Genomic DNA, 20,684 nt, shown 5'->3' on the forward strand with positions numbered 1-20,684 from the left:
AAATGATTTTTCAGAACGGTTTCATGTCAATTTTGTTGGACCTTACCTGCATAAAAGTATCCTTATGCATTTGTGGATTTTATTTTTCAAATTATCTTTAAAAGAAACATATTCATTCATTGAGTGAACACTTCCATATGCCGTTTGGTAAATAGAAAAATAAAAATTCAATCGGGGTTTGATGTGCTGAGTTTATTAAATGGTATAATATAGGTGTGGAATCTGTTTCTCCACTAGAGAAGAGTAAATTTCACAATAAGAAACAAGAAGCGATGATAGGATAATGGTCAAACTTTGGTATTTAAATAACTTTCTTATGTTCAATTGTAAGAGTTTAAAATTTGCCGTCCAATGACACAATTACATCTTAATATCTCAGGCGATCAAATTCTTGTATCTGACATTGTAAATGGTAATTCATTAAGCAAAAACCAGAGCCAAAACCTTAAATTGAGTGACAAAAGTAATTGACTTTTTTTTTTTACTTCTTGGTTTCAAATGGTGCCTAACAAAACCAATTATGATGAAATCAACCATTATTCGCAGAGCACGCTTTGTTGCAACAATTAAAGCTCTCTCGAGACCATGGATGCATGCATTCATATCCTCACTTTACCTTTTTCTTTTTCAACAACAATACAATCATTTTTTTTATTTATTTCAAACTGAAATTTATTCAAGAAATTGATTTTTTTTCAACAATTTTTCATTACAGATAAACTTAAGAATCAAAGTCCTATCCAGATGTTTAATATGTAAAATTATAGGAAAAACACCTTGTAATATATCTAATATGCGTTCTTCTTGTCATTCAAAATGGTTTACAAACATGGCTATGATCTAGGCAAAAGGAGTTGCAGAAATTCCATTGATCAGTTTCAATACAAGAAGAAAACAGAAAGTCCATAAAGCAAACTAAGCATAACACTTTGTTATTAAACATAGCTAGAGAAAGCAAAGTAATAGGCCTATTGCCATGGCCAAACTCACCATAGAAAAAGGTCCCTTTAGAACAATCAACGAGTTAGCATTGCTAGGAGAAGGTGCTGGTACATTGGAAGCTTGCACGATTGGAGAGGCCAAAGCTGATGGAGTAGGTGCTTCAGCAGAAACCTTGAGCACGTTTATATCAACCTTCTGTCCCGCTTCACAGTGACCAGGGACGCCGCAGAAGAAGAAGTGGTGGCCGTGAGTGGTTATATGGATCGAGTCATTGCCGGTGGTGAATGTTGCAATAGGGGATGATGCATTGCATGACTTGTACATGCCATGTGTCACTCGCATCACATTGTGGAATTTGTTATAGTATTCAAATACTACAAATACAAATCACGGACAATTTCAGTTATGTAGTTATGTTGGTACTAATTATCATAATTAAGTAAAGTCTATGCTCTGTTATGATCTTCTTGAGTTGAATGTTTATGAAATGTACAATGTAAATGTCTGCTGTGAGGCCAACAATCTCATTGCATGTTTTGTCTTTTCATCCAAAAGGTTAACGCAAGTTGAAGTGGTGGGTCATGCTGTTTTACAATAATATAGTCATGAAACAGATGTATAATAGGCTCTTACATACGAAGAAAATGTGTACAGAGTGTAAAAACAAGAGTTTTTATGTAGGGGCCCTCCCTGAACACATACTTTATTTTCTTAACAATACAATCCTTTCCTTGGAAGTGTAAATGGTTGGGTACTTCACCAAAAAACAAGTAATCGAAGTTTTCGACACCCAACTCCACATTGCTAGAAAGAGATACAGTAGCAGTGTATTTTTCTTGCACATTTTTCTATAATGCACTGAAATCTTTAAAATCACAAACTTCTCTGTGTTTCTACTCTTGTTTACTGAGTTTCATGCATGATTTTCCAATTTCAAGGTAACAATTCAAACTGTGTTTGGGGAAATGTATTAAAGATTATGTTCTTAGTCCTCCTCTTTGGAAAAAAAAAGAAAGAAAGGGTATCACCTAACTTCTGTATTGTTTGTTTGCATTCTCATCATCATTAGAACAAAATGCAGAAGTATCACAGAAGTATGATTTGATCTCCATCAGCTAACAATGAAGAAAAACCAACACAATACCACAGACAAAGCATGCAATTGGATTTGGAGGGAAGAAACTTACTGATAGTGTCACCAATTTGGAAGTTCTTGGTAGCAGCCCACTTCTTGTAGTCTATTTTGCCAAGGGTAGTCCAACCAGCGGAGTCCCCAACCTTGTACACAGCTGCATCTGAAACCTGCAGAATTTTCATGACTATGAACAAAGCCATAAATCTCTCTACCAAAGCCATGGTTTGAAGCCCTTGTTGTTTTGAGGTTGGGGTCTTTATACCCTTTTGACTACTACTAACTGCCATTGAAGATGTTGGAACTTGAAGAATGACAAAGTGGATGAACAGGTCCCACTATTTTTCTTTAATTAAATGGTTTGTTATGTTTGATGAAAAGGGAAATGTGGGTCTGAGTAATAAGTGCTCCACTCACTTCTCCCATTTTGCTTTATGTCTGTCTACCGTTCAAAACCAAACTATGATGGACTAAGTCTGTGGATTCTTCTAACCTTCCTAATCTAACAAGTACTTTTCTTGACTTTTAGTTACATTGCAAACTCTGAAACTTAAAAAAAAAAAAAACACTTACCATAAGTAGTTACAAAGAAGTAGTTAGCTTTTTTATATTTTGACTATCATAAATAAATTTGTTTACATTTATTTAATATTTTGTTTTTAGTGTTTAGTCTTATTTTTAAAAATTTATTTTTTTATAATCATTTTACTTTTGAAATATATGTGAAATGAACGTAAATGTACATTATCTTATTATTACTCTTTTATTATTATTCTTTAAAAAATAGTATATGAAGCATGTAAAGAGTCTTAATATTATATTCCTTATAAATATAATATTCAAAAGCAGGAACATTTTTTAATAAATTGGAGAAGGGAGAAACACCAAACTTGCATACTGAGTCAGGGTGATTCAGCTAGTTATTTTACAAGCTGAAATCCTTAAAATGTTGACAATATAGTAAAGTTTCTTTACTCGTTTTCTTTTACAAGTTATCTGACACAGTTAACTCTTTCATCCTTTTTGACAGTTGTATAACACTGCAGAAGAGCAAACAACTAAATATAAATAGCATAATGAAAAAAACGCTCATTTGATCAAATTTTGAGAAATGGTATTCTAATTGGTAACAAATAATTTGGTGACTGTCATTATAGACTGGCAACCACCATGTATTGTTTTCTTTTGATGATCTCATTACTTTGCACATCAGAGAAGCATTAAGCGCAGGACACTCACTTTACACAACCTCCAACTGAAAGCTACATTAACACCAAATGTGTGGAATTCACAAGTAATAACGTAATTAAGGTTTCGTAGTGTTGGTATTATGCATTCCCCTTAGTCTATGTTGTCTTCCTTGCGGTTGGTATAACCTATTTTAGTGAATTTTTTCTACCAAATGGCTTCATCAAGAACTACTACTAATTCATTTTTGGTGCTATGTAATAAAATAACATCATGACTCCGACCACATATCACCAACCATGCGTCAAAGTTAATAATGCTTGAATTGTTTAAGAATAAATTTTTCCACTTCTAATTGCATCAAAATTACTGTTGACATGTACTATTGGCTGTTGCAGGAAAAAAAGACAAAACATGCAAAATCAATTTAAGCAAAAGACAAATAATATGCCAGGACTAGGCTTTTTGTTTTTTTTGAAAAAAAGCCAACATAGGAGAACAAAAATACAAACATAGTACAGGTTATATGACTTGCATAACAGGACAATTAAGTGACATTACAGTGTTACATACACATGCCACTAACAAAGTGGGAGTACTAACATGGTAAACTGTAACAACCAAATTTGGCCAAACACTGCATAGAGTCTAATATACTCATTTGAGAAACCAAACTGTTGGCAGAATTTGTCTAACTTATATATGAGAAGCAGATTAAATCCCTGAAGAATCTTACTTGTACTTGATCAATCGGCAGTGACTACTTTCTCTTCTTTAACCAAATCATCTTGGGCAAACCTCTTCCACAGCCAATGGTGCTTCCACACTCTCTCTGTCATCTCTTCAATAGGGACATTTTTTGTCTCCGGAAGCAGGAAAAGCACGAAAGCAGACATGATCAAGATACATCCAGAGAAGAACAAGAAGATTCCAAACTTGAAGAAGCAGAGCATTGAGAGAAAGGCCTGTGCAATGAGAAATGTGCAGAGCAAGTTGACACATACAGCAATACTCTGCCCCGCTGAGCGAGTCTCCAGAGGGAAGATCTCACTTGGGATAAGCCAAGTAAGAGGGCCCCATGACCATGCAAATGCAGACACAAAAACGCACACCATCACAACCACCAAAACCGCAAAACCCTTTGATAGGTCGTCGTAGTGGTCCCTCACCTTTATTCCTATTATAACTGCAATAACAAATTGAGACAAGAACATCTGAACTCCAGCTTCGAATAACAGCATTCTCCGTCCGAGTCTGTCCACCGAATAGATTGAGACAACAGTGGAGATCACATTAACGGCACCAATAATCACAGTACAGTAGAGTGCAGCATCTTTCGTGAATCCCAATGTGTTGAACAGAACCGGGCCATAAAACATAATGGCATTGATGCCAGTAAACTGTTGGAAAACCTGGTTTTGGAAAATACTCAAAACGGAATAAGAATCAGATAAATTAGTAAATTTAATTGATCATACCCATACACCTAAGAATAACATTGTTTCAAATATGTTAGGAAAAGAGTGAATGTACAATTTTTTACCCAAAAGTTTCAACAATTTAGTCTCTAAAGTGTCATTTCTACAACAGGTTCGAGAGTTAAGGCTATAATTGATTACATGAAGCATGATGTTTGTAATACTAGACTTCTCTTGAAAATTTGAAATAGGTTCTATCTTAGAATTTGATTTTAAAAACTTAGAATGTAGGAGTTTCCCAGTCATATATACTATTTAATCATATAAGAAAAAACTAAACAGACAAAGTTGATAAGAAAGTATTTGAGAAGACAGCACTGACATGGAGGGCAATGGAAATGAGGAGTTGCGGTCGGTTCCTGCGCTTGAGGATATTCCTGAAAGGGTGTTTGATCTCTTTAGCCACAGTACATGCATCAACAAGCGCCAAGAACTCAGGCTCAATGTTTTCAATGCCACGAATCTTTCTCAACACAGTTTTTCCTTCTTCTAAGTGACCACGCTCAATGAGACTGTTTGGGGTGTCCACCACCACAAAAGCTCCTAAGGTCAGAAACAGTGCTGGCAAACCTCCCAAACCCAGAGATAACCTCCAACCCCAACCACCTTTGATTCTGTTGTTTCTCAACCATAGTCAGCATCAACAACATCATAAATAAACCAACCACACTTTCTCTAGCATTGACTTATAAAATAGTGATTCAGTCGGAAAACCTTTTTCTAAAGTGAGGTTTGCACTGAGTGAAAATTCCACCTCCCTGATTTTGCATTTTCATCATTGAATCCTAATTACAATTTGAGTTCTTGCTATATTAGCATTAAATAATCCAAAGCTTATTTATCCGGATAATTCTAAATCTTAGCTAAAGATATTTTTATTAAAGAAAATCTTTCTATTAATCTTTATACTATACATCTTTAACTTTTCTTAGATTTAAAAATATTAAATGTTATTTTTTTAATATTTTCATTATAAAATATATTTAATATTTTTCTAAGTTTTGGGTCAGTACAAATTTTCACACCAACCAACCGTTACGAAAGCTATCATCTCTGGGCCTGGACCAAGCAAGCAGGCCTTTCCCAAACCAAGACTCATGGGAAGGAAGCAATTGATGAAATCATGAATGAAAAATTGTTGTTTCTTTTCCATCTAAAATACTATGAAAAAGAATATCAGTGACATGTTTCTTAGAGAAGGGATTTTATTTGTATGGTAAGAAACAGGCAATTGCAACGTTAGCAGATAGACTTGCTTTGCTTGAGAAGCTTCTCCTTTGAACCATTTATGAAAGTCCAAAACCCTAAGCAAAGTGGGCAAGCATGTGCTTGACTTTTTGGTATGCGAGAGGTGTAATATAAATGGTTAATTCTGCTGGTTTTCTATGCACCAGAATCTCTTGGGAGAACTACTCCAATTAAACCATCAATTTTCAAAATTTTGACCACCACCACTCACTAGTACTAATGATGCTTTCATTTGGGCATGAGTAATAACACATGGGGATTAGTTAAAGGTTATATTTAATGGCTATCATTTGTTCTGTAGCAATAATTTTAATGTTTTCTTAACACAAATCATATGAACCATTCGACAAAAGTGATGGAATTGGGAGCACGAACACAAGAAACTTACTTGTTGGTGGCATAGTTGACAAGGTTGGCAAAAAGAATGCCAAGGGTGATATTCAGCTGGAACATTATATTCAGTGCTCCTCGCATTCTTGAAGGTGCGATCTCTGAAAGGAAAACTGGCACGGCCTGCCATCATCAAATCAAATTAAAGCAAATTATTTATTTTGTTCACGATAAATTGAATTAGCTTTCGATGTAAATAGGATGTGTGAGCTGCAAAAAAGTAGCAGCACAAGTTCAAGTTTTGTGGCACTTTCAATGTAAAGAAGAGAGATTCTTGGCCATAAAATTGAAGTGATTTCATATAATTAAATGAGAGAAAATAGCAAGTGATTTCCATCAAGGGTAGTAAAGGTGAAATAGAAAGAACATTTAAAGCCTGAAAGGGGGGTTGGAATTTGAAGAGAGAGTAGAAAAACTATGGGAGTGAATGCCAAGAAAGTCTTTCATATCATTGTGGGGACTGGGACATTCTTGTCTGCTACATCACAATGCCCTTTCTGCATTTTTTTATTTTTGTCATTATCTTTATAAATTTTAATCCTTTGGTTTGGTCAGATATGTCGGCCACCTCTATCTCTGGTTAATAAAATACAGATACACGCCTAGTAAAAACTACAGAACCTATTTTTGTCTTTAACGAGGGACACGATCTATATGGCAATATCTCACGTCAGCTTTCCTCATAAAATAACAATGATATTTTTACATTAAAATATGCTGTTGATGTTTAATTTTAGTTTATGTTGACTTACATTGAATATTTGATTTTTTTTTAATTATTTTGAGGACGGGTTTAATTATATGTTCAAGCTTTTTTTTATGTGTCTCAGTGTAATACTTAAATACTTTTGTTGTATCATTTTCAAAATTAACGAGAACATCAATTATCCCTTTTTTTTTCCTTTAAATATGCTTATATCTTTCACCTAATTAACTTATAAATATCTTATTAAAAAAAGGTGTAACGTTTCGTAACATCTTTTACATGTTACTTTTATTGTAAAATAACTGTGAAAGTCAATATCAACATAAATAACAGCCACACATTCCGAGATAGGCTTATCAACTTGTTTTAAATATAAGTGTTACTGTTCTTTTTTCTGAAATACTTATATTGAATTAATTTTATACACGTATATGAAAAAGACGTATACTTGTGTCAGTGTATGATTTTAAAGTCCACTGGAAAACGAAACCATAGCTCTGTTCAATACTACAGACATGAACCTGAACCAAATACGAATATCCTACACATGGGATACCATGATTCGTGGTGTATCAATTGGATAGATACCAAAGGAACCATTTTTCCTCAATTTTTTTAAATTGTAAATAAAGATTTCCCATTTAGAAGAATATTTCAATTAATTCATACACTTTTTAATCAAATCAGTTAAATTATTTAAAAAATTATATTATTATTATTATTGTAAAATTATTCTTATTATATTTAAAGTTTAAATAGTTGAATACGATATTAAGTACCTGTATTTTTTAATCTTATTAAAATTTACATTGTTTATTTCTATTATTAATTATTTTTTACCCAAATATGTCAATTCACTGAGAAGAGAAAATAATTTTTCTGGCAATGGTCTTAAATCCTTAACTCTCTCTTTTTTGGTCTAGTCAATACATGGAATATACTGTTTAATAGAGAAATTATTATAGTAAATTTATTAAATAGAATATAATATATATATATATATATATATATATATAGAGAGAGAGAGAGAGAGAGAGAGAAAATAGAGTGAATTAGTAATTATTTTAAAAATTAATAACTTTTACTCTTTAAATTATATTGTTATTGAATAAATTTTTGAATGAGTGATCAAATTAATCTCTAAAATTAAGGAGTAATTTAAAAAAAAAAAACTAAAGAACATTAATTGAATGTGTAGATAGTTAGTGAAGAAATTATTGAAGCAAATGATGATTTGTGAGAAAAATGAACCTGGTTAGCAAAACCAACACCACAGCCAAGTAAGAGCCTGCCAATGATGAGCATGAGCAGGTTCTGAGCAGCAGCATTGAAGGCAACTCCAGCAATGAAGATGAAACCTGCAATCAACATGGTGGCTCTTCTTCCCTGCTTCCGAGTTATGTGTGAGGCCAAAAACGTCGCCGTTAAACCCGCTAGGTACAGACACGACGTGAATAGTTGCAACTTTTCATTGTCGTATTTGCAGTAGTTGCTCTCCAACTCTTTCTCTTCCACTGTCCTTATGTACACTTCTGGAAAAAACTCTTTCAGGAACGCTCCCATTGATGTCACACCACCTGATATTCATTGGTTTTATATCTTGTTAACATCTCCAAAGTCAACCAACATCAAAACATTATTTACAAACATAAGAAGAAAATGTAGGTAGATCGTGGGAAGTGAAGAAACCATGCAAAGGTTTTATTTGAGTGAAGATTATTACCGGAAACACCAACGTCGTATCCAAACATAAGACCTCCGGTAGCAGCCATTATGCAGGAAAGGATGACGATTGGAGTTATCTTTGCCTCAAAATCATTGGCACTTGCTGTGAAGCCTCCACCAGTCATAATTATTTCAGATGATTAATTAAGAAGCTGGTTTTCACTTCAGCACTTCAATGTTTTTACTTTCACTTCCATGCACTTTGATTTATATAACCACTGAGAAAGAGTTTCACTTTGCCTTTTCTTTCTTTAATTTTTATCCACATCCCATAGACAGAATAATCATTCTGTGTTTCCGTGATTTTTGTCGGAATGATATCATAGCCTTCCAAATATAGTTTACTCTCTTTGATCCATCAAATGTCTCATAACAAACAAATACTTAAAGCTTCTTTTGTTTGTCCACTGTGGGTTATACTGTATTCGTTAGTTTTTTATTTCACTCTTTTATATAGCACCAAATAAACTTAATAATTCATAAAAATAATAGCAATTAATAATCTCTTTTTGACAAATCATAAAACTTGTTATTTTTTATCACTTGGAGAGTATTTTCTTCAACGAAAAAAAATTAACAAAAATAATTTATTTCCTGTATATTTGATATAATATAGTATTTCAAAATATTCTCAAATTGTAATGAAGTATTGGTTAAGAGTTTTTACCTTTCAAAAATGTCCCCACCAGTTTCAAACATAACTACTTGAAAAGTAGATTTTAACAATTAATTCAAAATTAAGCAATAATGTTCAACATGACTAGTTTGAAAGATAATGCTTACCGTTATAATTTGAAAATAAACTAATTCGAAATAGAATTTTGATAATTACTTTTGAAAATACTAACATAACTTATTTGAAACTGTTTTACCAACAAATAAGATTTTTAAAATTTTGGATTTTAAGAGTTATTTTATTTAAATTTTAATAATTCTTTCGTCTCAATTATTAAGAATATAACTACAGGTTAAAAGTTTATGTAGAAATCATATAAAAAAATAAAAAGTCATAAGCATTGAGTATATTGGAAATGGTGTCATATGGACTACTAATACTTTAAAAGTGATCGATCTTTCCATTTTATCTTAATAAAAAAAAGTTAACAATATATTTATAAAAAAATTAAGTCATCACAAAAAGAGTTATAAATGGGTAAAAACATACAATATTTCATAAATTTGTATTGTCATAGTAGATGTTGTAAGTGTACATGAATTTTCATGGATGTTTCACATGAGGCTTTACAGTTTGATCATCAAATTTATAGAAAAAATAATTACAAAAAACTATAGATTAGCAATGTGCCATGTTGCTTAACTTCCTTCTACATGGGAAGGTAATATGGAGATTTACTTTTTTTATGCTTTCAAATTATACTCTTTTTTTTTGCACACTCTTTATTTCAAAGTTCAAAACTCATTCTCCACTTTATTAAACATTCTTTCAAGTTTTGAATATATATATTTGTCAGCTTTTATTGGATGTATTTCATATTCTTTTTTGAAATTAATATCTTTGTACAAGCTTATATCCTGCATTTTTTTTTAACATTATTTAAAGTTAAAAACTTCAAAATTCATTTTTTTTCAATATGATATCTCAAATCAATTTTCTTTGAAAGTTTCATAACAATAAGTATATGTTATTCTTTTATAATACAGTCTTATGGGATAAACTTTTAGTTTTATTTTGAGTTCAAAGATATGCAAATACTATAACTTCTAAAAACCTTCTTTATATATAATAATTTTAAATTATTCTATTTATTATGTATTGAACATTTAACATATATTTAAAGATCATAATTAATTTTCTTAATATGGTTCACTAATTTCTTATATCAACCCGTAACTTAAGAATTAATATATTTCAAAATCTCATCAAATAAATTTTAGATTCAAGACAATGTCATTTATTAAATTTTAGATACATCTCATCAATCAATTCTAGATTCAATCCAATGTCAACTATAAAATTTTAGTAACATCATATCATGAGAGATTTAAAGCAAATCAACAATAAAACATGTAATTTAACATAGTGAATATGGTCTGTCGAGGACCTTAAGTAAGTGGGAACAAATTATAAAAAGAAAAAGCATTGAGTTTAAATATAAAAGTAGAGAACAAAATAAGCTTGTAATTAAAAAAAAAATAGTTAAAATTTTCTTTAAATCGAAGGGGTGCACAGTGCACTGCACAGCCTCACCCACCAACATAATTTATTCACGATAACTTCTCTACATGCTCAAAGATATATTCATCATCGAAATTAAAATTCCAACATGGTGTATAAAAAAACTACAAAATGGTTTAATTTTGTAGCGGATGATTTGACATATTAATTACATTTTAATGAAGTATAAATATGAAATAAAATGAGAAGTATTATGTTGAAAAAATAAGGTGTAGTTATGGTGTGAGAATGAGTGATAGTTAAAGTAATGGAAGAAATTGTAGTTGTTAATATCTATTATCATTTTGCATTTATATTTTTGTTAATTATAAGAGAAATAGAAGAAGAAAAAAAGGATCCGTAGGTCGAAAAGAATATGTGGAAAGGCATGAAAGATGCATGCATGAGGTTGTATTTACAAAGCTTAGATATTGGTTGGACATGACGATTGGGCACTGCCCTCTTATCGTTATTCAATTCAGAAAAATTAAGATATTGGAATGAACAGTTTATAAGGAAAAAAATAAAATTATTGAATATTGAAATAGCATGGCTTGACGGTTCACAAGAAGAGAATCTTGTTGACGATTGGCAGTCACCTTTCTCCCACAATGTAGCTTACGTTTAGATAAGGCTTCATACTTTTATCATTTCATCCCTTTTATAACATTTTATTTTCTTTCTTTCATAAAAGGTTAGATCGAGTAGTTGGAGCCTTGTCTCTGTTTAGAATCAATTTTTAATACAAAAATTTATAGGATTCTCCTCATCAAATCAAATATCAGGTTTGCTGGACTCAATTCATCTATTCGATTCTTAGAATGTTTTCATACTCTCTTTCAATAAATTGGGTTTAAATGAATAATTTTATATCATATAATTTTTACATTTATTTTGTATAAATAATAATTTTATATCATATCATTTTTACATTTATTTTGTATATACATCGGATAAAAAATCGGAAAAAAAAATTTAAATAGATAAAATATTAGATCAGATCCAAAATCCAATAAGATGGTAATGTTTAAAATATGGATTATAATCAATATTTTAAAAATAGATAGATAGATAAATATATTTTATTAAAGAAATAATTTTACATGCATATATATTTAGATAGATAAAATAATTTTAAATAATTATATGTAAACATTTCATTATTGCAATATTTCATTGATAATTATCATTTTTATTTTTTTCCTAATTTTATCCTAATAACTTATGTATCATTCATAAATTTTTTAATATGATGATTTTTTAATATCCAATTTTTTTTAATAAAATCTTCGTATAATAAATATTTTTTGTTTAGATAATAAAAATACATTAATCATTATGTCAATAGGAATATAAATTAATATAAAAAATCATTATAAATTTAAACGATAGTGATGGAGATGTTAACATAGATGTAAATTCTTTCATTTATAATAAAAGATACAAGAAAGTATAAAATAATTATTTATTCAAAATTTTGTTATGATTGATCTTATTTAAAGTAAATAAGATAATTGAATTTGAAAAAAGTAAAAGAAATAAGAGTAGTAATGCTTTCTCCGGTGAAAATGAGGCTATAAATTTTATCCAGTGGGCCAATGCCACCTTTTGCTCCCTTCATTTGTCAGTCACAGAGTCTCCCGTGAATCCTCGAGGAATCTAAATTATTTTACTGTGCAATTGGGCTCTACTCCTAAGGAATATAATATTATTGGATGTCAGGAATTATGTGAGTTATATTTCATCTCATAATTATTACTTAATTTTACTATTCATCTTTTTTTGTTAGAATCCCTTTAAATCTCGAAAGACTTATATTAATCCCAAAAGTGGTATTTTCTTTCTTAGACATTTAAAAGTAAAATGAGTGAACGTTTTTAGAGTAACAAGTGATTCATGTAAACAAACTTATTTCGAATCATCAGTTTGATAAATTTAACCTGTGATTAGGGTAAGTCTTTAGATTTAGAAATTTAACCTTGAGTTAATAATAATGAATTTGTTTATAGAAATGCTTGAAAATATATAATACTAATTTGCATGTTTTTTACTCAGCATGTTACATATATTCGTTCGCGTTTATTTGATATCCAGTAGTTCATAATAAAACATAAAATATAAAAATAACAGCCATTTTTCGAATAGTTAGTCGAATAAATTGTTAACACTCTTTTTCATATAAATAACTCAAACTCAACTATAGTACAAAGTCAATTTTGTAAGTAATTAAGTTTTGTGATAAGTCCTCTATTTTTCATTTAATTTTGATTCTCGCAGTCGTGACTTTTTTATTTAATTTTGATTCTCTCAGTCTTGACTTAGGTTATGAAGTATTGGTGTGCTTGTGTGTGTATATATATATATATATAAATAAATAATGGCCCTGGAATCAATCTTCCATAAAACTCTTCCAGAACCAATGGTTTCTCCAAACTTTGTCTGTCATCTCTTCAATGGGTATATTCTTGGTCTCGGGAACTAGAAAGAGTGTGAATAATGACATGAGAAGCACCCAAGCGGAGAAGAAGAAGAAGATGCCGAACTTGAAGTGGCACATCATGGACAAGAAAGCCTGTGCAATGATGAATGTGAAGAGCATATTCACAAACACTGTCACACTTTGCCCTGCCGATCTAGCCTCTAGGGGGAACGTTTCACTAGGAATCAGCCATCCAAGTGGACCCCAAGACCATGCAAAAGATGACACAAATATGCACACCATCACTACCACCAACACCCCAAGCCCTTCGTTCAAGCTATCTGAGAAATCTTGGACCTTCAACCCTAGAACTATCCCAATCACCACCTGAGAAACAAACATTTGCACACATGCTTCCAACAACAATATCCTCCGACCAACTTTGTCCACCAAGTACACAGACACTAAGGTCGACAACACATTCACGGCTCCTGTGATCACAGCTGAGTATAGGGAAGCCCCACTTTTAAACCCCAAGGTGCTGAACAACACTGGAGCATAGAACATGATCGCATTGATGCCCGTGAATTGTTGGAACACCTGCACACGACAAAATGTTAAATGCAAAAGTCAAAATATTAATTAACAAACCACATGACATTAATGAAAGTTTAGTCTATGATTCTTGTGTATTAATTCTTTGACGCATATAAACAAATAAGTTAGCTGTGTGACCTGCAACATAACGGCAATGATCAATGGAGGACGGTTGTGACGCTTGAGGAGGCTCTTCAAAGGATTCTTGACCGTTTTAGCCACTTTACTGGCTTTAAGGATCTCCTGAAACTCTGGCTCAACATTTTCCACACCACGAATCTTCTTCAGCACAGCCTTCCCTTCATCCTCCAAACCCCTCTCAATAAGACTGTTGGGAGTGTCATGCACCAGCAGGGACCCAAACGTTAGCATCAGTGCTGGAACCCCTGCCAAAGCCAACGATATCCTCCACCCATACCCGCCTTTAATCCTGCATTTCCCAGTTAAATACATTAGTCAGTCAAATAAATGAATAAATAAAGTTACAATTCTTCAGATCAGTAATAAGGATCATTGAAGTTACTGTGCAGTAAAGTAGTTGACAATGTTTGCTATGAGAATCCCAATGGTGATATCAAGCTGGAACAGGATGTTAAGCGCTCCACGGATTCTTGTGGGAGCAATCTCAGAAAGAAACACCGGCACTGCCTGTTGTGAAACCCAAAATCAGTCAAGAATCAGGAACATTACTATACTCCAAAACACTTACATTGCACGGAAAGGAATGCATATATAATTAAGGACCTGATTGGCGAAACCAACACCACAACCAAGCAATAGCCTCCCAAATATCAACAGTAGCAAGGTATTTGCTACAGAGTTGAAGACAGTTCCAACAATAAAGAAAAGCCCTGCAATCAACATAGTGCATTTGCGGCCTAGCTTTCTGGTGACACTGGAGGCAAACAAGGTAGCTACCAATGCAGCAAGGTAGAGAGAGGATGTGAACAGTTGAAGACTTTGATTGTCATATTTGCAGTAGTTACTGTCCACTCCATGCTCCTGTATACTTTTGTATACCTCTGGAAAAAAATGTTCTAGAAAACTGGGCATGGATGTGACACCACCTGCATTCATATGCATTTCACAAAGCATCAAGTAATGAAATTGCTTGAAATCAAACCTAAAACAATAACTCGTTAGTAAATAGCTGCATTACTAACCAACCACTATGCATCATACGTACCTGAAATTCCAATGTCATAACCAAACATCAGACCACCGGTTGCAGCCATAATACAGGATATTATGACAGCATAAGTGATCTTTGCCTCAAATTGGACATCATCCCCTGAACCTGATGCAAACCCTCCCCCAGCCATGATAATTAACTATTGAAATTAACAGATAATTTTCAATTGATTTTCTTGGTGTATGGCTGTATATATATGTATTTATGTGAGAATGTAGCTACCTAGGTTCTATGTATGGCCTCTCTGTTTTTTCGGGCTTTGCGGAAATTTTATTAACGACGTTTCAAATTAAGCGCTTTACAGCATTAACATTGATGGCACAGTACATACATGGATACAGGTAGATCAAACACCATTAAATCTTTACACATGTCTATTGCTAACTATATCTATATTAACAGACACTGTAAAAAGAATAAAATAATAATGCTCCCAAACTAATTTTTCTAGTCATGTCAGAATCTACAAATAAAAGAACGACTAACAAATATGTCACAAAAATAGATAACAAAAACTCAAGAAATGCAACGATTTTGAAGTGAAAATCCCTTGATAAGGATGAAGTTCATCCCCAACTAGAAAAAATAGATGAATAAAAATGCAGAAAATCTCCCTACAGTAACAAGTATTCCACTCAAAACACCAATACTCCCCATCACAAACAATAGAATAAAAAAATACTCAAAAATTAAACTGTTGTTGTCAAGAAACTTTTCATGCTCTCCAAAATTTCTAATACCAAAATATTTTTCATTCATTTCCACTGTTAATCAAAAACAAAATGTTAAAAATTAAGAAAAAATAAAAAGTACTTGATTTTAAGTTATGTCGAAATAAACATATGATATTAATATCATAAATCGTACACTTCTTTTTATGTAATATCATTATTTTAGTCCACTAAGCTAATTTTAAATTTTTATGTAGAATCTTAATAATTAAACATTTCTTCTATTAATTTTACTCCACTTTCTTTGTATAATTGAATACTTTGAAAATAAGTTTAAAGTTGTAAACGAGAGATTGTTGGAGATAGGGATTGACATCTGGTTTAGGGTTGAATTTCATTTGGTTTACAAAAGTAATTTGTATAATATAATAATATTTTTACTAATTACAGTTCTAAAAAAATATCATTACTACTATAAGCACTTGTAAATCAGTTTTTACAAAGGCAAATAGTTACGCGTATAATCCTTCACATTGTTAGTCTTTTATGTATTTTGAATCTAATCCTTATAGAAATTATACATTTTCAATTTACTACTTATATGCGTAATCAGTTAGAAATAAGGAGCCAAATTAAAAATAAATAAATAAATACTTTATGTAAAAATAAAACCATTTTACAAATATCAAATTAAAAATACTTGTATTAACTATTTATCACAAGCACTTATTCGTGAACTAAAATAAAATTTGGAAAACACACTGTTAATATGTATTTGAATAAAAAATTATGAGCATAAATGCGTGATAGTAATATCAATATTTTAATATTTATTATTTAATATCTCATTTAAGTTCAGCTTACTAAACACATTGTAAAGAGAGATTTACGATTAATTTAGAGTTAGATTACATAGTGTTTTATAGTACACTTTCTTAACTCTCCATTCACTTTTTTCTCCACGCTCTAACTTTATTTTATTGAATTTTCTGTTAAACAGATAATTGATAAATGTTTCGTGATTAATATGTCAAATAAACCAAGAACATGTAAAAATTAGAGAAATATAGAGATCGTATTTGTAAAACATTTATTATTATATTCTAAACTGAATTTTAATATAACGAAATTATCATTAAAATTTTATAGGTTTGACATCATAAAAATATCATAAGTATGTTCATAACATATTATTATGATTACTGTAAACATAAATTCATATAAATGACTAAAAATATATATATAAATAAATAAAAAAAACTCACATGTAACATATCATAAAAAAGTTAGGAAAAAACATGTTAAAACTCAATTTATACGAAAAAAAAAACTAATCGATCCAAATTAAAAAATTCATTACAATGATCAATTTTATAGTATTGATTATTCAATCAGACAATAGTATAGAAAAATAGATGTTAAAGAAAAGTTAAATAACTTCATAAAAATAATTTATATAAAGATAATGTGTTTTAAATTATGAAACTCTTTGTAATAAAACTATTTATATTAAAATCTTTTTAATGTTAAAATAACTTAGTCTTACTATTTTTAAACTACTATCACTTCTAAATTATAATTTTTTAGGTTTTTACAAATAAGTCATAAGTAAAAGATTATGAAATTATTTTTAATAAATAAAATCTTAAAATAATATATTTGACATTTTTTCATATATTATTCAATTATTTGTTTTTATTTAATTTCTAATTTAATCTCAAAGTTAAATTATTAAAAATCATTACATATACACCGATGAATTGTCACTTAAATGATCTTTTAATTCTTTTGTCTATTTTTTTTTATCTTAATTCACTTACGACGAATAGACCAACTAAATTATCTAAAATATAAAAATGATATTCTTACTAAAAATGTGAAACATTTCTATACGAACTCTTGAAGGAAAAGAAACCTTTGCGTCTAATTACGAACTTCTTGAAAATAAGGTAAAAAAAAAACAGTTATAAAGACTGCATAATACTTACATTACTAAAAAAACATTAATAAAGAGATAATATAAGTCATCTCATAAATCTTACAAACATTCTTTTATATATATCTTTAGCCTCTGAATATAAGATAAATGTCAATAAAACAATAGAAAATATAATAAAAATTAATAAATTCGCCTTTCATTTATAACTATGAACTTATAAAATATTACAATATAAACATATCAATATCCGGGTCAATCTATCTACATTAACAATACATAAAAATATTTTATATTTTTTTATCTAAAGTAAAACTTTAATTTTGATTGAACAATTTATCACTCTTACTTACACATTTAATTTGAATTTTATACATGGATTACCCACTAAAAAAATATTCCAGCGTTGATTTTAGTGTAAATGTTTTTCGAATAAAGAATTACAAATTGGTGATTTCAGTGAGGAACGGACTCATTTAAGGTGTGTGTTTCAGTCTGGTGGCTGATTGTGAATATTTTATTGGTGGGTGAGTTGTAAATGCCTCCATACACTATTTTTTAAATTTTGAAAATTTTCTCGATCTTTGTTATGAGTTATTTTCATTTAAATTATTCAATAATAATATATTTTTTCTAAATATTAAAGATAAAATGTAAGGAGTGCAGTCAGCCCTCCAAAATTTACATTAAAATTATAAAACGGAAGAATTAAATAAAGGTTGGGATGAAAAAGGTGAATATTTGTTTATAAACTGCAAAATATGTACTTGTAGCAGACACATCCTTAATGATTGATGCTGACTAGGATTTGGGCTGCCACGTGCACTCTTCCTATTGGTTACTTTGGATACCTACACCTCTTCACCAACCCCACTTATCTCACGTGTTGGTATAAACCTGTATGTATTAAACTATATTTACTGTATAATAAATGTTTACACGTTTTTTATTTCGGATTTCAACAATAATGAAGGTTATCGTGTATGCTTTTTTATGAGCTTAATTATAAACAAAAAACATACTTGGAACGGGAAAAAATTGACATCAAGAACACTATAGAATCGTAGAAAGAAATACTTTTGGGATATGTTTGGTTAGTGAGAAATCATGGCAAAGGAGTAGAAAAAATAAATTAAAATACAAAAATATAAATATTATTCATATAAAATTAGTGAACATAAAAAAAAGGTGAAACCTTTTTTTCTCTCATAAATATGCATGATAATTAAGTAAAGTTTCATTATGAAGTGAATTGTGTTATTATTATACAATTAAAAAAATAAAACTTTAATAATGATGGAGAAATTAATTATTATCTATAATAATATAAACGTGATGTCAATTATATTATAGATATTAATTAAAAATCCTAATTTATGTTCAAAAAAAATATTTGTGTTGGTTAATGTTAACTAAAAACTAATTTCAATCTAGGTTATGAAATAATTTAGTTGTCCTCCATATAAACAACTTCATTGACATTAAATATAAATAATCTAAAAAATACTGTGTTTGGAATTAATTGAATAACATTGCTTACATGATACAATTTTGTAATTAATGTTATATGATAAATATCACTATTTATATTAATAGATGAATAATTCTAGTGTGACAACAAAAAGGTAAAATTGACAATAATTTAAACTAAGTCAGTTTATGATTTTCTAATATATCGAACAAAACTAAAAGAACAAAAATACAGACAAATACAAAATGACTTGGCAATCTCAATTTAAGCCAATATGAGTAAAAGGTATAAAAACAATTAATATGAAAAATAAAAAATATCATACGTTTTTTAATTCTTATCTTTTTGACAATCAAAATTTTATAAAAAAATAGTTTTTAACTTATTATCTAGATAATATGATTTACCTTTTAGAATTTCAAATTGTTTATAAAAATAAATTACAGTTATACATTTCCATCCAATATGCATATTTGATGCCGTGTTTTATCATGTCCCTTTTTAAATGCCTTTGAATTATATCTTTATCAAAGTTTCATCTTTAACCATGTTTCTTTTTCTATATGGTTGATCTGAACTTTTTTGTTCAAATATTTTATATATATATAATGAAATGAAAATATTGTTCGACTTTTATAGAAATTAGATATTAATGTTCTTTTATAGATCATAAACAGATTAAACATTTACTTAATGTATTAACACATTACTATATAAGCAAATGTAAATACAAAAATACATTGTATAAATAATTATATTGGCGAATATTTGTATCTCATTGAAATATTAAATAAAATAAATAAAGAAAAATAACGATATATATTACAAAATATGAACATATCTCTTACAGATAGATAATAATATAGCTTAGAAAAATGTCAAACTTCGCGAATGTTATTTATATATATATATATATATATATATATATATGAATAATTTTTCATTCTAAAAAAAAACATGAAACTCCCAAACTCATATTCATCTTTCTCATTCCTCTCAACAATTTCTTTTTCATCTCTCCACTATTAAAAAAAGTGGTATCTAACACACCATATACGCTTCGGTTACGTAAAACCCGAAGCTTAAAAGGTTATATACCTCGGTTACACCTTGACCCGAGGCAGAATGATGATATTGGCTCGGTTAGAAGACCCGAGACCTATAGTTTTGCTTTTTGTCTGACAGCTTTTTAAAAAGGCCCTATTGCCTCGGGTTGTCAAACGACCGCTGCCTATACACTCGTTTCATTTTTTCATTTGCACAACCCAACAACTTCTTCTTTCTCGTGCTCTCCCTTCTTCCCCTCTGTGCTCTCCCATTCTTCCCCTCTCTCGCTGTTGTAGCCTCCGCCACTGCTGCCTCCGCCATTCTTCCCCTCTGTATCTTCATCTTCATCCACCGCTCCAGATCCAC

The 20,684-nt window shown here is 30.1% G+C and overlaps 3 protein-coding genes across 3 annotated transcripts; all 3 read right to left on the minus strand.

Moving 5' to 3' along the window:
* Positions 1 to 783: 783 nt before the first annotated feature.
* On the minus strand, positions 784 to 2,432 carry LOC108325331 (mavicyanin). The gene is made up of 2 exons (XM_017558389.2): positions 2,130 to 2,432; positions 784 to 1,316 (listed from the first exon to the last, which is right to left on the minus strand). Exons 1-2 carry the CDS (start codon positions 2,362 to 2,364, stop codon positions 946 to 948), a joined length of 606 nt encoding a protein of 201 aa, XP_017413878.1. The 5' UTR covers positions 2,365 to 2,432; the 3' UTR covers positions 784 to 945.
* Positions 2,433 to 3,688: 1,256 nt separating this feature from the next.
* LOC108325347 (sugar transport protein 13) lies at positions 3,689 to 9,004 on the minus strand. The gene is made up of 5 exons (XM_017558409.2): positions 8,808 to 9,004; positions 8,336 to 8,661; positions 6,377 to 6,501; positions 5,063 to 5,354; positions 3,689 to 4,674 (listed from the first exon to the last, which is right to left on the minus strand). The coding sequence occupies exons 1-5, from the start codon at positions 8,932 to 8,934 to the stop codon at positions 4,009 to 4,011; spliced, it is 1,536 nt and encodes a 511-aa protein (XP_017413898.1). The 5' UTR covers positions 8,935 to 9,004; the 3' UTR covers positions 3,689 to 4,008.
* A 4,370-nt stretch (positions 9,005 to 13,374) lies between these two features.
* LOC108325666 (sugar transport protein 13) lies at positions 13,375 to 15,323 on the minus strand. Its single transcript, XM_017558762.1, has 5 exons — positions 15,188 to 15,323; positions 14,746 to 15,068; positions 14,525 to 14,649; positions 14,140 to 14,431; positions 13,375 to 14,004 (listed from the first exon to the last, which is right to left on the minus strand). Exons 1-5 carry the CDS (start codon positions 15,321 to 15,323, stop codon positions 13,375 to 13,377), a joined length of 1,506 nt encoding a protein of 501 aa, XP_017414251.1.
* Positions 15,324 to 20,684: the final 5,361 nt, after the last annotated feature.

This window comes from Vigna angularis, chromosome 3, assembly GCF_016808095.1.
Source record: "Vigna angularis cultivar LongXiaoDou No.4 chromosome 3, ASM1680809v1, whole genome shotgun sequence".
NCBI classification, from domain to species: Eukaryota; Viridiplantae; Streptophyta; class Magnoliopsida; order Fabales; family Fabaceae; genus Vigna; species Vigna angularis.

Coding starts and splice junctions, on each gene's coding strand:
- LOC108325666 (XM_017558762.1), bottom strand. CDS start 15,323: ATGGCTGGGGGAGGGTTTGCATCAGGTTCAGGGGATGATGTCCAATTT. Junction 15,069..15,187: donor TTATGACATTGGAATTTCAG/GTACGTATGATG, acceptor ATATGAATGCAG/GTGGTGTCACATCCATGCCC. Junction 14,650..14,745: donor GTGTTGGTTTCGCCAATCAG/GTCCTTAATTAT, acceptor GTTTCACAACAG/GCAGTGCCGGTGTTTCTTTC.
- LOC108325331 (XM_017558389.2), bottom strand. CDS start 2,364: ATGGCAGTTAGTAGTAGTCAAAAGGGTATAAAGACCCCAACCTCAAAA. Junction 1,317..2,129: donor CCAAATTGGTGACACTATCA/GTAAGTTTCTTC, acceptor TTGTATTTGTAG/TATTTGAATACTATAACAAA.
- LOC108325347 (XM_017558409.2), bottom strand. CDS start 8,934: ATGACTGGTGGAGGCTTCACAGCAAGTGCCAATGATTTTGAGGCAAAG. Junction 8,662..8,807: donor ATACGACGTTGGTGTTTCCG/GTAATAATCTTC, acceptor AATGAATATCAG/GTGGTGTGACATCAATGGGA. Junction 5,355..6,376: donor GTCAACTATGCCACCAACAA/GTAAGTTTCTTG, acceptor GAGAAACAACAG/AATCAAAGGTGGTTGGGGTT.